This window comes from Labrus mixtus, chromosome 21, assembly GCF_963584025.1.
Source record: "Labrus mixtus chromosome 21, fLabMix1.1, whole genome shotgun sequence".
Classification (NCBI taxonomy): domain Eukaryota; kingdom Metazoa; phylum Chordata; class Actinopteri; order Labriformes; family Labridae; genus Labrus; species Labrus mixtus.
In genome coordinates, this window is record NC_083632.1 from 22,718,314 (window position 1) to 22,731,889 (window position 13,576).

At 39.7% G+C, this 13,576-nt stretch overlaps 1 protein-coding gene across 1 annotated transcript in view; it reads left to right on the forward strand.

Moving 5' to 3' along the window:
* LOC132955126 (SH3 and multiple ankyrin repeat domains protein 1-like) overlaps window positions 1–13,576 on the forward strand; it is a 54,367-nt gene that overhangs the window by 14,401 nt on the left and 26,390 nt on the right. The window contains exons 2-8 of the mRNA XM_061027814.1: window positions 1,958–2,556; window positions 8,562–8,765; window positions 10,493–10,564; window positions 10,660–10,768; window positions 11,376–11,527; window positions 12,755–12,922; window positions 13,226–13,267. Of these exons, the coding sequence (XP_060883797.1) occupies window positions 1,996–2,556; window positions 8,562–8,765; window positions 10,493–10,564; window positions 10,660–10,768; window positions 11,376–11,527; window positions 12,755–12,922; window positions 13,226–13,267 (1,308 nt within the window). The 5' untranslated portion in view covers window positions 1,958–1,995. The remainder of the gene's footprint in view (window positions 1–1,957; window positions 2,557–8,561; window positions 8,766–10,492; window positions 10,565–10,659; window positions 10,769–11,375; window positions 11,528–12,754; window positions 12,923–13,225; window positions 13,268–13,576) is intronic.

Sequence of the window (13,576 nt, forward strand, 5' to 3'; positions counted from 1 at the left end):
TGACATGGTCACCAGTGGTAGTCATGGATTTCTATATGCCTCCATAACACCATGTGTGCTACTCATTGTATTAATAACTTCTGAACCCTTTCAGTATCTGCATGTAAACAATGTGTTGATGAATATGTTTGGATCATTGTCCTAATTTAACTGATGTTTTCATTGTCTCATGTGATGTTTGAGTGCGCTCCATCCATTCATCGAGTGTTCTGATACTCATCTACTTTAAAAAGTAATCAGCGCCCCAAACCACCAATATGACAATATGAGAGATTCCCCGCCTTATTCACCACCATCAAGGCGGCTGCTGGCAATGGTCCAGATCTGCATGATGGTAAAATCCCTGTAGCCACAGTTCACCACAGAATAACCAGGACAGAACAGATGGAGGTGCCACTATGCCAAATCTGAAGCAATGAAACCGTCTTACACTAAAACTCCACCCTAAAGCTCTTTTTGTGCAAGTTGTATTTTGGGACTCTTTCTTGTATTTTCATACAAAATTTTGCAGAAGGAAATATTTCAGCTTTTGAAATCATCACCAGATTTTCTGACTGTCTTTTGATTTCAAGTTTTCCAGATAATACAACAAGGTTTTCTTTGTAGATAGCTGTTGTTGTTTTTCCTTGAAAATCTCCTCAAAAATCTTTTCGGGATACTTCAATTAAATTGCGTTTGGCAATATTCTTAAACAAAGGTCAACAACTACATTCAAAGTGAACGCCAGTTCACTTGGTTTATTGTCAGAGAGAACACCAACCAGTCATTCAGAAGGAACTGACCAAAAAAGGAGAAAATGCTCATCACACTTTCCCAGAGGCCATTTGGTGTCTTAAATTTACATTTTCTTCCTAACCAACAGTGAAAAACCCAAAGACTCTGAATTTAACATCTGAACTGACTGAATGAAGCAAATCCTCCTTACAATTAGGAAGCTCGAAACCAGCAAATGTTTGACAAATGTTTATAAAATGACAAACTAGTAAACTGACATTTAGATTACATGGCAATACAATGAAGAAAAATGAAACAACATGACGACTCAAGTATTTCTGTCTTACTTTTGAAGGTACAAAAACACAAGAAGTCTTTAAGTAGTCATTAGAAGTAGTCATCCTGTAGCAAGCAGGACTCCAAATCAAAAGGTTCAACTTTTGATTGTACTGGAGGTGATCGAGGTAAACTGAAAACAGACAAATCTGATTTACAGAAACTCACACAGTTTTTTTTTTACCAAATGCAGGGAAGGGTGAGCTGGAATGTTTTTGAATAGTCAACCTGGCTAAGCAACAATCAGAGCTCAACCCCCTTGCCTGCTGTTACAAATCCAAACCTTGATTGTGCTATTTTAGATTTCTGCCAGCCATATTATTCTTGTTACAGCTGTGAGAGCTACACATAATTAGTGTCACAAGTTCAGGCATATTTGTGGAGTTTGTCACAAGGTTATGTGGGATAAGATATCACATAACTGAACCTTGTCAACATTGTTAGGAAGGTGACACAACGAGAGGTCGATTCTAAGACCCCATTAAAAAAACAACACCTGCCTCATAATCGACTTTAAAAACTAATGTATTGTGTGTGAGGGATCTTTTAAGGGGCTCTGATGTCTCTCAGACATACACACATCGCCTTCATTACCATAAAGTAAGAATGATCTTGACCTCATGTGAAGCTAAATTGCATATCCAACTCACTCTCCTCTGCACAAAACCTGTGATGCAAATTCACACAGTTTATATATAGCCTGTCTTCCATCAGTCTGCTATTCCCCCATGCATTCCCAGTGGCTAAATGGAAAATGTGGACCAGCTCTGTGCTCATTCACACATGTGGACTTATTAGCATTACCAGTGGCTGTTTTTTTTTTTGTTTCTATACACGTTCAAAATGTCACTCTGAAATACGAGCCATATGACCAAAGTTGACTCCCTTCTCTGCCTGTTTCCCACAGCATGTTTCTAAGGATGAGGCCAATCTCATGGGGTAGCCATGTTTTGTCTCCATGACAGCTATGTCCCTCAGCCCCTCTCTGCAGTGACCCCTGCAAAGAAAAGGATGCTTGGAAATAACGAGCACTTTTATCCCAGTCAGGATGACAAAGATGGGGAGGATGAGGAGGAGGAAGAGGAGCTGGGAGGTGAGAGCAGACAAGAGGAAGGTGGATGCGACGCGGAGAATGGAGGGTTAGAGGGTCCAGAGGAGGAGAAAGAAATGACAGGAGGACGACAATCCTGGGAAGGGAAAAGTGGCGAGGTTGTTAAACCGGCGGCCATCGTGGTCGGCAGGCAGAGAGCAGAGCGCCCGATGAGGCCGGGCAATCCGGGCAACCGGGGCGTCGTGTACATGTCAAATCAAGCCCTTCTGCATCACCAACCGGCCAGTAAGAATAATCTCATCTCAGGCAATCAGAAGCCTCATCACCCGGGCCTGAACGCGCTGCAGAAGAGACGAGCGCACATGGAGCGCAGCATGACCACAATGGCTCCAATGGAGGACACGTTCCTGACCATGATGGTGTTCCGCATCGGTATCCCGGACATCAAACAAACAGTAGGTGCATGTTCTCATCGAAAGCACTTCAGGCAAAAGAATATTTCATTGAAGATGACACTAAAAAAAAAAAAACACTTCCTGTTTCTTGTTGACCCCTGGTTACTGACTTACATTTTGAACGTATTCAAAAAAGTCTCACTTTCAAAAAGGGGCACTGACTTTGGTCCAAATGTGGAAGTAGTTCAAAACAAGTCTCTCTGGTTTGACTGCCTCAGAGAAAGTAAAGGAAGTAGCTTTAATTCGACAAACAGAATTTCAAAAAATGTAATAGTTTGGGCGACTTTACAAAAAAAGCGTTTGGCTCATGTGACCTTTATTATCTCAGATTTTTTTTGCGCAATAACAAACAAACCCAACTCATAAATACATTTTCTGTAATGGGTTACTTTGTACTAAGTCCAAACTAAATGAATAACTTCAAATGATGTTCCAGTACGTTGTATTGGATTACATCAGTCACCGATTTTGAAAAACTAAAAAAAAAAAGATAGAACACAAACGTCACTTTTTGTGAGCTTGAATCACTAAAAACCTTGTTGAGGCTCTTTATAGATAAGATAGATCTAACTATTCTTTTCTTTAAATGCTGACATCACTATTTAAATGGGCCGATCCCCCTTTTTCAGGAAGCAAATACATCACCCAAACACAGAAACACTAGGATGCATCCCTGAGATGCCAGACAACCTTCGCAATAAGTATAAAAATACTTTTATATCTAATAAAACTTTTAACTTCCTGCATTTTTCCACATGAGACCCCCTGACCAAACATATCCAACCAGCACTTGGCAGTTCTGCCTCATTTAAGTTGAGAGGAGTATGTTTCCTCTCTAAATCCAGCCATTTGAATTCCTAAATTAAAAGAGCATCTTTGCTGCAGTTTTTACTCTTCATCTGTTTCAGATTAGTCCCTGGAATAACCCATGGGAACTTGATGCATACACTTTTTACATTAGCCAAATAGTGAGCTCAACTGTGCAAGCACATCTCTTATTTCAAAGCATTTTCATTGCAGTCATCCCGAAAGCCCAGGGATGAGTCCCCAAAGGAAGCAGGAATGAATGCAGAGCTTGACTCGTGTTAAGTAGTCTGTGAGTGCAGAGAAACTCAGTCAACAACACCATGTTAGCATCAGCCTTAGGTCAGGTTTGGACATAATTAGTTTCCAAAACTGAAGGTAGTATCAATTCACACTTACACAAGCACATATCTGTACAGAGGTGGGTGGTGAGAATTGTCCAGCCCACACATACCACATCCAGGTGAGCATGGGGGCCACACTGTTACCGCTCACCCCATCTTCCATCTCCAACTCCCTGAACCAGCCGATTGTTCTACATGTCAGCTAATCTGCCCTCAATATAACAGTAATTGCTAATTATCTAATAGGTTTTTAATGAGTTTGGGGAGAGCTGGGGAAGCGAGTGACGCCGGAAAGGAAGGGACATGTTGAAGGCATCTGTGCTGCGCTTCGGTCTCAGCCACAGGGCGTCATATTCAGCCCTGCACAACACCGACAAACACTCCCGAACCTCAAAGCTGAAATGAAATAGAGCTGAATAAAAGAGAAATGAAGAGCTGGAAGAAGTATGAGGAGCTGGTTAAAGGAGACAGGGATGAAGTGACTGCTTATAAAACGAAAGAGTTGATTCTAATCCAACCGTCACTATGAATATACATATATGTATATATATATTATTTAATTTAAATGATCAATACACACACACTTATTTATGTAAATACTGTAATTGACATCTTAATTGACCCATCTGTCACGTAACTGCATTTTACTTATCATGTTACTTCAGCATCTTTTGCACTATTCACCACTGCACTGTTTCATATTTATGTAAATATTAGTCTTTTCTTTTTATGTTTATTTATATTTAATGTTGTACCTGTACATAAGAGAGCACAGTTCACCTAAGTTAAATTCCTTGTGTGTGTGTAAGCATACCTGAACAATAAATCTGATTCTGATTCTGATATAGGTATGCATATAGGGAGATGTATGCAAGCAAAAAAAAAACAACTACAAAATGAAGATCTAAATAACTCCTTAATGTAGGGTTGAGTCCTTCTAGAAAGATCTAAGAAAACTATATATACAGTATATAATACTGAAGACTTCTTTAATCTCTCCCTCTTTTACATACACAAACACACACACTTTAGATAAACATACACTACACTGCACTAGAACACTCCCATGAGGACACACATACACACACACACACACACACACACACACACACACACACACACACACACACACACACACACACACACACACACATACTCTACAACTCACTCCTATGCGAGCACATTCATGCACGCGCCTTTCCTCAGCCTGTGGTTTACCTCCCAGGGACCATCAAGACATTGCTACGGCAACGGGTGCCTGCCTTCACTAATGAACTGGTTGCCATGCCAATAGAGTGGGCTACACTATCAAATAGTAGGGGGGGGGGGGGGGGGGGGGGGGGGGCTGTGGAGGGTGGGGGGCTGTGGAGGGTGGGGGCAGAGGGGATATGGAGTGTGCTGAGCTGTGCAGTTTTACTTACAATTCTCTGAAATGGAACAATAGCATGGATGCATACATCTCGTGCAGACCTCTCATCCCTGATTCTTAAGCCTGACATCCAGTTGGCTCTGTCCTCCCCTCCGGCTCCACACTTAAACAAGAAAAGGGCAAAAAAAGATGGTCTCTTTTGGTGAAATCTATGAAAATAGAATAATGGAGGAATTGGGCAGCGTACAAATCTCCATGAAATCTAGTTAGGCACAGCGCATTCACAAAAAACACCCAAGGTATTTTTTCATTGTGGCCTGCAAGCCTCTGCTGTATCACACACAGACGTACAGTAAGAGGCAAAGGAGCTTTTCTCTCCAACTGGTTTGCTCTTTCTCATCTGGATTGTTGTGCAAATCTGACATTATGCATGCAGAGATCAAAGGCAAGATAACCAAAGTGAAATACTCCTCCCATGAAGGATCTTTACTTCACTGAGGGTAGAGAAAATGAAGTGGTGTGAAAAACTACATGTGAGCTACACCCCTAGTTTCCTGATAGCACATGCTGTGAGAACAGCATAAGTTATCTTATTTCCATGAATGTGGCAGAGGATTAATTATTTAAAAGTTATGCATTCATATTCTGCACACACCAGATTCTCGTGCATTTATCTTTCACCAACTGATCTCAGACCTCATCCTACATGTCTCCATAATAATACCATGTCATTATATTCATCAACATTTAAGAACTTTACTTGAGACTGCGTGTACATGTGCAGACAAAAACACTTATTCAACATTACAAGCGAAACCTTTTTTTAATTCCATTAAATTTGTATATGTTTGAATGATCTTTTAAAAGCTTCCCAAAGACAGACGTGTTAGAGGGAGATTTTGAAATTTCTTGCATACAAAAAAAAAGTACAGGTTGACTAGGATCAGAGAAACGATGAAAAAAGCAATTCAAAGAAATAACTCCTTTAAAGGCTTTATATGTGATGTTTTGATCCAGCAGATGTCGCCCTTGAGCACCAGCATGAAACCAAAACAACTTGCGGTGCATTGTTGTGTTAGCATGCTAATGCTAGCGATCTTTATTATGCTCGTATCTTCATACTGCATGTAAATTTACCTGAAATGAGCGTGATCTAGAAACACAGTTAAGCAGTGAGTACAGTATGTTATTCTTCTTTTCTCTAGTCCCTCAATTAAACAACTTTTATACACGAGGGGAGGAGTCAGCCGGTCGTCCTGACGATGTAAACAAACTGAAGATAGGACTCTGAAAACATCACAGACAGTGGGACTCGGGTGTTACACCCATTGTAGACAGTCATGACTCACAGAGTTATTTTCAGAGGATATACTTGATTTATATTACATTTAAGTGTGAAAAATCACATATAAAGCCTTTAATAAACCCTAGCAATTATGAGTATTCTGACTAGTAGAGGACCCCTAGCACCTATAAATATCTTTAACGGGAACTTAAAGTTCCTGTGAGGAACTTTTGCTGTGTTGACTTTGGTGCCCCCCTTGTGGACCAAGCGGGATGACTATTTTTTTCTGACAAAATATTGAATCATTTTTTTATTAAAAATGTGAAATGAGCTAATCACAATGACTCTTTGTTTTGCTGTAAATCTTGCTGTCTGACGCCTACCCCGTGGCAGCTATTTCAGGCATATACCGTAATCATATAAAAATCATAAATCTTGTCTCTGATGGTCTTGTTTCTATTTGAAGGTCATATAGAGGCATCAGTATTAATTTCAGTCTGTTTCATAACCAGCTCAATAACTTCTTACTGGAGCTTTAAGTGGCAATAACATAAAATACTCAAAGTAAAGAATGCTTCTTTCAAAGTAACACTGAGATAAAGAACAAGTGTTATTAGCAAAATGGACTCATAGTATCAAAGTAAAAGTCATCATGTCTTTGTGCTTATGGCCTCCATCAGAGTGGTAGAATAGTAACAGTAACAGAACGTGTATGTAAGCTATCTGAGAGTCGAGTGAACTGACATGTGACACGTCTCAGAAGTGTGATGTAGCATTAAACAGAAATATTCAAGTGTTATTATTTTAATGTATTCTCACCCACAGCACTAAATACGTGTTATACATTTGTGCCTGCAAAAGCAATCTGGCCCTTTCCTCTTAAAGAACGTCAACAAGCTTCCCTGCTGCTTTTAGATGAGCTGAGCTAGCTGGCTGCCATATTAAGCTAGCAGACAGTAGATAAGCTACTGTGCAGCTCCTGCTTTTAGAACAGTATGAAAAAAGGTACACATTGACTTTGGTTTAAAATGGTTGCTGTGTTTTTTCTATTACAAATTTAGGTACTCGGATGAAAATAAAAACATGTCACATTATAGTTCTGGTCAGTTTTTTAGTTTCCTTTCAAATAGCCAGCATCGAGGTCAGAGGGATGGTTGTGATGCTGAAAACTAAAAAGGTTAAGAAACATCTCATCCTAAAGACTTTGTCACTCATTCACATGAACACATAGACCTTGTTTCAAATTATTTTTTTCATTATTTTTCATTGTATTCGTTTATTTGTCGTTTACTTCATATATTAAAGACAAAGTATTCAGGTTTCTAGCCGTGGCTAAATTTTCACCCCCTGTCCCTGGCTTGGCTTTTAGGATTAAAACAGAATCATTAGACTTAAAGTAATACAGAAACAGTGATACTATACAAATACAGACATTATAAACATAATACAAATAAGAGACTAAAAAGACCAATCCGTAAACTGAGGATTCTAAGAAGAAACAGTCAGTGCTTAGAAACTTGCTTCAGTTTCACAGCCACTGTTACACTTGTGTCTTAAAAACCTTGAACTCTTCAGTTTTTTAATTTCACATGGTTGTGTTCCTCTTACTGAGAATGATGACTGAACAAATGTTGTTCTGTGTTTTGGTGCTCTACAGTTTCCACCCGGTGTAGCCCTTGTTCTGATGATGCTGTTCGGTTTGCTTACCAGCTGACAGATTGTTTCTGGAGCGAGGTTGTTTACACATTTAAAATAAAATCAGATTTTAAAAAAAGTTTACAAAACTGTGAAAACTCTGTAGATTGTATTTCTTAAGAATAACTTTTTTAACATGTTTGTCAAGCTTCAACTGAGAATCTAAAATAACTCGTACCTCTTTTATCTCCTTTTCATCAATCTCTATTCTAAAATGATCATTTACTGAAAAACACATCCAGACAGTTTGATCATAGCATAAGGTCAGATGATTTTTTGGAAGCCGTTTCGACTCAGCAGACATTTCTTTTGAGAGGATCTCTGCTGCCCTCTGAGGGGTCTTTGCAGACACATTTATAACTGTGTCGTTTGCATACACTTGACAGCTGACTCTTTTGCAGCTGTCTGGTAAATCATTTATATTAGAGAAACACTTTATGTTTTTGTCATTCTTGTCTTTATTGACCATTTATCTTTGAGGCTCCTGTCCTGTCTGTGTGTCTGTCAGAGGTGTGTCCAGTTCGACCAGGACTGCACCGTTTGGAGCGCCAAACAACAGATCATCTGCTCGCTCAGCGAGTCTCTATGGGACGCCTACAACTATGGCCTCTTCCAGCCGGCTGGAGATGGCAGAGACGCCAAGTTCCTGGAGGAGGAGAGGGCCCTGCGAGACTACTCACAGACCTTTGAGAAAGGAGTGCCTTACCTGGAGGTAAGGAGCACCATTAGGCCATAGCCAGGACGCTAACTGTTGTAGGCAACAGAATGAACCGTTCTGTTCTGATTATTTCTCTAAATGAAAATGTTCTTTTGGAGTCCACACTGCCATACATAACAAACCTGATGGGGACATGGTTGACTAATTTATTTGTTGCTCTCAAAGTTGAAAAAGTAAAATAATCATTGCTAAATAATTTCTAGAAGAGAAGCATATAAAATGTGTTTTCTCATAAATGAAACGTTCATGATCTACTGCCTGAATTTTGTGCACTCATCACTTTTTTGTTTTACTTCTGTTTTCTATTCACGGATTTCCTCTAAAAATACAGAATTAATACTATCACCACATTGCACACACACACAAAAGTTCAAATTATAAACATGGGTGTTGGATAGCCTAGCGGTGATGTACAGAGACTATAGTCCTCGTCTGTGGGTTTGAATCCGACCTCGGCCCTTTGCTGCAAGTCATCCCCTACTCTCTCCTCCCAACATGTCCTGTCTCTCTTCAGCTGTCCTATCTCATAAAGTCAAAGATATCTTCAGGTGTCAATCAGCTGTACATCAACATCTTAACATAAATTAATGTACTTTTTAAGCCTTGTGTTTTTTATCATTCAATCATCTATAAGAATTATAAAAATTGACTTATTCAACCCAGTAAAATAACTTTAAATAAACCTTGACAAAGATTAAATTCATACCATGGATTTAATGATTACTCTACTGTTAAGCAGGTTTGCTATGGGAGATGACATCACTATCAGCCATCAGTTTCCATGCTGTGACATGATTGTGTCACATCGCCCTCTGGTGGTCAAACAACTGTAAATGTTGATGAGCTGGGTGAGGCTGAAAAAAGATACCACTCAGGGTCTTGGCTCCAAACCAGAGTGTTTACATTCTTGACAAGGTTCCAGATGAGGACATGTTGGTATGCTGATCAGGCCTCCTAACTAAACTATGCTCCACGGCAGTGAGTGTATCTCACAGCTCTGTAAGCGCATGTATTTAGACACCGGGGCTATTTTCAATCACTTCAGCGCTCGACTGAGAACATTTTTTGAACAACTCCATTTTGCTATGGAGATTTTCCTTTATACTGATTATTCTAAATGAATTCCAACACTTACTAATATGCACATTGCATTAATATAATGCAAGATGTAATAAATATCGCTCTTGCCTGGTGAATGGTTTACTTTTCCTACCAAAGGTACAAGAAGGATGTGGAGATGGCACGATCAAAGCAGACACAATTCTCCTGCATGCTGGTGGTTTACAGAACTAAATCCTGACTTCCATGAAATTCAACAGGACCTATCTTTAATTTCTTTAAAAACAGAATGAATGCTAAAGAAACTTATCCCGTAGCTGTTGCAGCTAATTTCAATGGGAGGGCGAATTTCTCTAGTAAGTTAGAGTGTTACGCTGCAAGAGTTTAGTTCCATTGTTCTTCACATGTTGCAGTGCTAACATCAAAATATTTGATTAGTTCTTCCAAAAGTACAAGCAAGCATTGCCTTAATAAAAAAAACAACTTAATTACAACTTCATTAACCAGTTTTGATATTTAGACCGGTTATAGATTGGTATCCCATAGGAAATACAGATTTCCAGCTAGTAATCCTTTTTCTGCCTCCAACTATTCTGATAAACTGAACTGTTCTGCAGGGTGATGAATCATACTTTGAACACGTATCTCTTTCTGCTCCTCAGTTTAGGTACAAAACCAGAGTTTATAAACAGACAAATCTGGATGAGAAGGCTCTGTCCAAACTCAGCACCAAGGTATTTCACCTTTTTTAAATTTCACATTGCTTCTGAGCAGTTTTTATCTCTACTTGCTGACGTCCTTTCCCCTCCTCCTCCTGCGCCCCTCTCAGGCCAGTCTGAAGAAGTTTCTGGATTACATTCAGACTGGAACAATAGATAAACTGGCAAAAGTCCTCGATAAAGGTCTTGATCCAAATTTTCATGACCCTGACAGCGGAGGTGAGTTTGCACCAACCTTTAGATTAATTCATTGCTCTTGAAAATGTTCTTTTCCAAGCAGTATTACAGGCTTTATGTGATTTTTCACACTTAAATGTAATATAAATCAAGGATATCCTCTGAAAATAACTCTATGAGTCATGACTGTCTACAATGGGTGTAACACCCGAGTCCCACTGTCTGTGATGTTTTCAGAGTTTTCAGAGTCCTATCTTCAGTTTGTTTACATCGTCTGGACGGCCGGCTGACTCCTCCCCTCATGTATAAAAGTTGTTTAATTGAGGGACTAGAGAAAAGAAGAATAACATACTGTACTCACTGCTTAACTGTGTTTCTAGATCACGCTCATTTCAGGTAAATTTACATGCAGTGTGAAGATACGAGCATAATAAAGATCGCTAGCATTAGCATGCTAACACAACAATGCACCGCAAGTTGTTTTGGTTTCATGCTGGTGCTCAAGGGCGATATCTGCTGGATCAAAAAACATCACATATAAAGCCTTTAAGTGATGGTGCTAAAGTAAAGGTAGCAGATTCTTGATTTTCACTTTGACCCTCTTTCTGCCTGCCGTCCTTTCTGAACCCTGCTTGCTTCTGCGGGTCAGAGACCCCACTCTCAGTGGCTGCCCAGTCCGGCCTGTCGGTGGAGGGCATCAGGGTGCTGGTTCAGGGTGGTGCTCATTTGGACTTCAGAAGCAGAGACGGCTTGACGGCGGTGCACAAAGCTGTCAGGGCTCAAAATCACGCCGGGCTGCTGGTAAGGACCTTGAATCAAAGTCGAGTGCATGCTGACAAAATGAAGGATCTTACTAAAACATATCAAATAAAAAGTATCTTCTGTTGATCTTAAATACAATAAATGAAGTTGTAAATGCTGTGAATGGGAATTTCACTAGAAGATGCTTACAAGCATTTGACTGTGCCTTAAATACTCTTTGAGTTTTAACAGCTGACTGAGCTGACAGTTTTCTTGCAAATTGTAAACAGGAGATTTTTTTTCCTTTTAGGAAGTACTGTTGCTCTCAAAGACCACATATCAAAGCCTCTTTTATCTCTGACAACTGCGTAACATGACACACCTTTGTTAATGCGTCTCTTTGACAAGAAATATTTACAACGTTTTTTTTCTGTTCCAGCTGCAGCTTCAGCATGCAGTGTAAAAATCAGCTTTTAATAAATGAGCTACGTTTGTAATCTGTGTCATTGAGTTAGACACAGACATTTATAATCCAGTTAAATGAGTGTCATTATATTGATATACTATGAATGGAATGATAAGCAGCAGCATCGAGACTTAAATAAGGACTCATAATATCCCTCTTTGTTCTTTTCTTTGTCTTTGTCAGCGTCTGTGTTTTTTATACTTATTTATATAAATACATATTTATGCAGGGACAGATTATACACACCCACACACATTAGACAAATAGAGCTATTATTTAATCATTTATGCTTTCATTATTTTTATAGTTTGTTTCACACAAGAATATAAAGAAACACACAGCACGTATAGGAAATATGAAAGAAAGTTTTGTGGTTGTGGTAGAAACCTGTAAATGGCTCATATGGAAACCACAGCCCGGTGACACATTAAAGGTCAAACAAAACCACCAAAACAAGCACAATATCAGAGTGCACATATGCAAGAGCAGGAATGAAGTTAAATTGGGGGGGGGGGGGGGAGTTTGCTACACTTTCTGTTATAATTTGATTTTGTCAGCAAAGACTTATTTTTGTTTGTACACAAACAATGACATGAAGGATTGTAAGAGAGATAAGACTTCTTGATATTTGATTGAGACTTGACCAAGGTCTGTTTTTTTACACAAGGATGGAGATTTTTAGGTTGTCTCGTAAGATCGACATGAAACAGTGAATTGTTGACGTAATAAATAAATCTGATGTGTGATTCATAACTTTTAAAGGTGCACAATGTTAATGTAAAAAAACTGCATCTGTGTATTACTCAACCATCTCCTGCCAGGCTCTCTTGTCCCTCGGAGCGTCTCCAAATTACAAAGACCGCTGTGGCCTGACCCCGCTGTACCACACAGTGCTGACAGGGGGTGACACGTCCTGCTGCGAGACCCTGCTGTATTACAGGGCGAGGCTGGGGACTAGGGATGAAAATGGCTGGGACGAGTCCCATCAGGTACAGTTGAATATTTTATATAGTAGTTGAAATTAACTCAGAAATACCAAAAAACAAACCCATCTATCTTTCAATCATTTTCCTCATGGTTTCATATTTAAATGTGAACCATCTCTTGTCCTTGTCTCTATCCATGAAAACTTCAGCAATGCACCATCATCATTTCCCATGTCTCATGTCTCATGTCATGAACCATCACCCTCAGTCTCTCCCAGCAGTTTCTCACCTTCCTTTCTACTCTGCTTCTTCCTCACCCGTCTCTCCATCCTCCCTGCCTCCTCCCCTCCTCGTCTCTCTCCATAGCACAGGGATGAAGAGGAGTTTGGAATGGAAGAAGTACATAAGGTACCCTTCATCCTCCCATGTCATCACACCTACCAGCCTTTCAGAGGCAAAGGCACTGAGTAATGTGATGTGAGCATGATGCAGAAGTGAACATATGTTTCATTTAACATGAGCAAAATGTGGGTCGTCTCCCGCTGAGTACATATTATCCTCCTTCATGCCGTAGATATGGGTGCATTGCTCACGTTATATCTCTGTGACATTTCTGTTAAATCTGCGTTTGTGCTATGGGCTGGTTGTCATGGTATTTTATTTTGGTTTTTGCCGTGCTGTGTGTTATCTTTCTTTCTGATATTTTGGTCCCTGCAG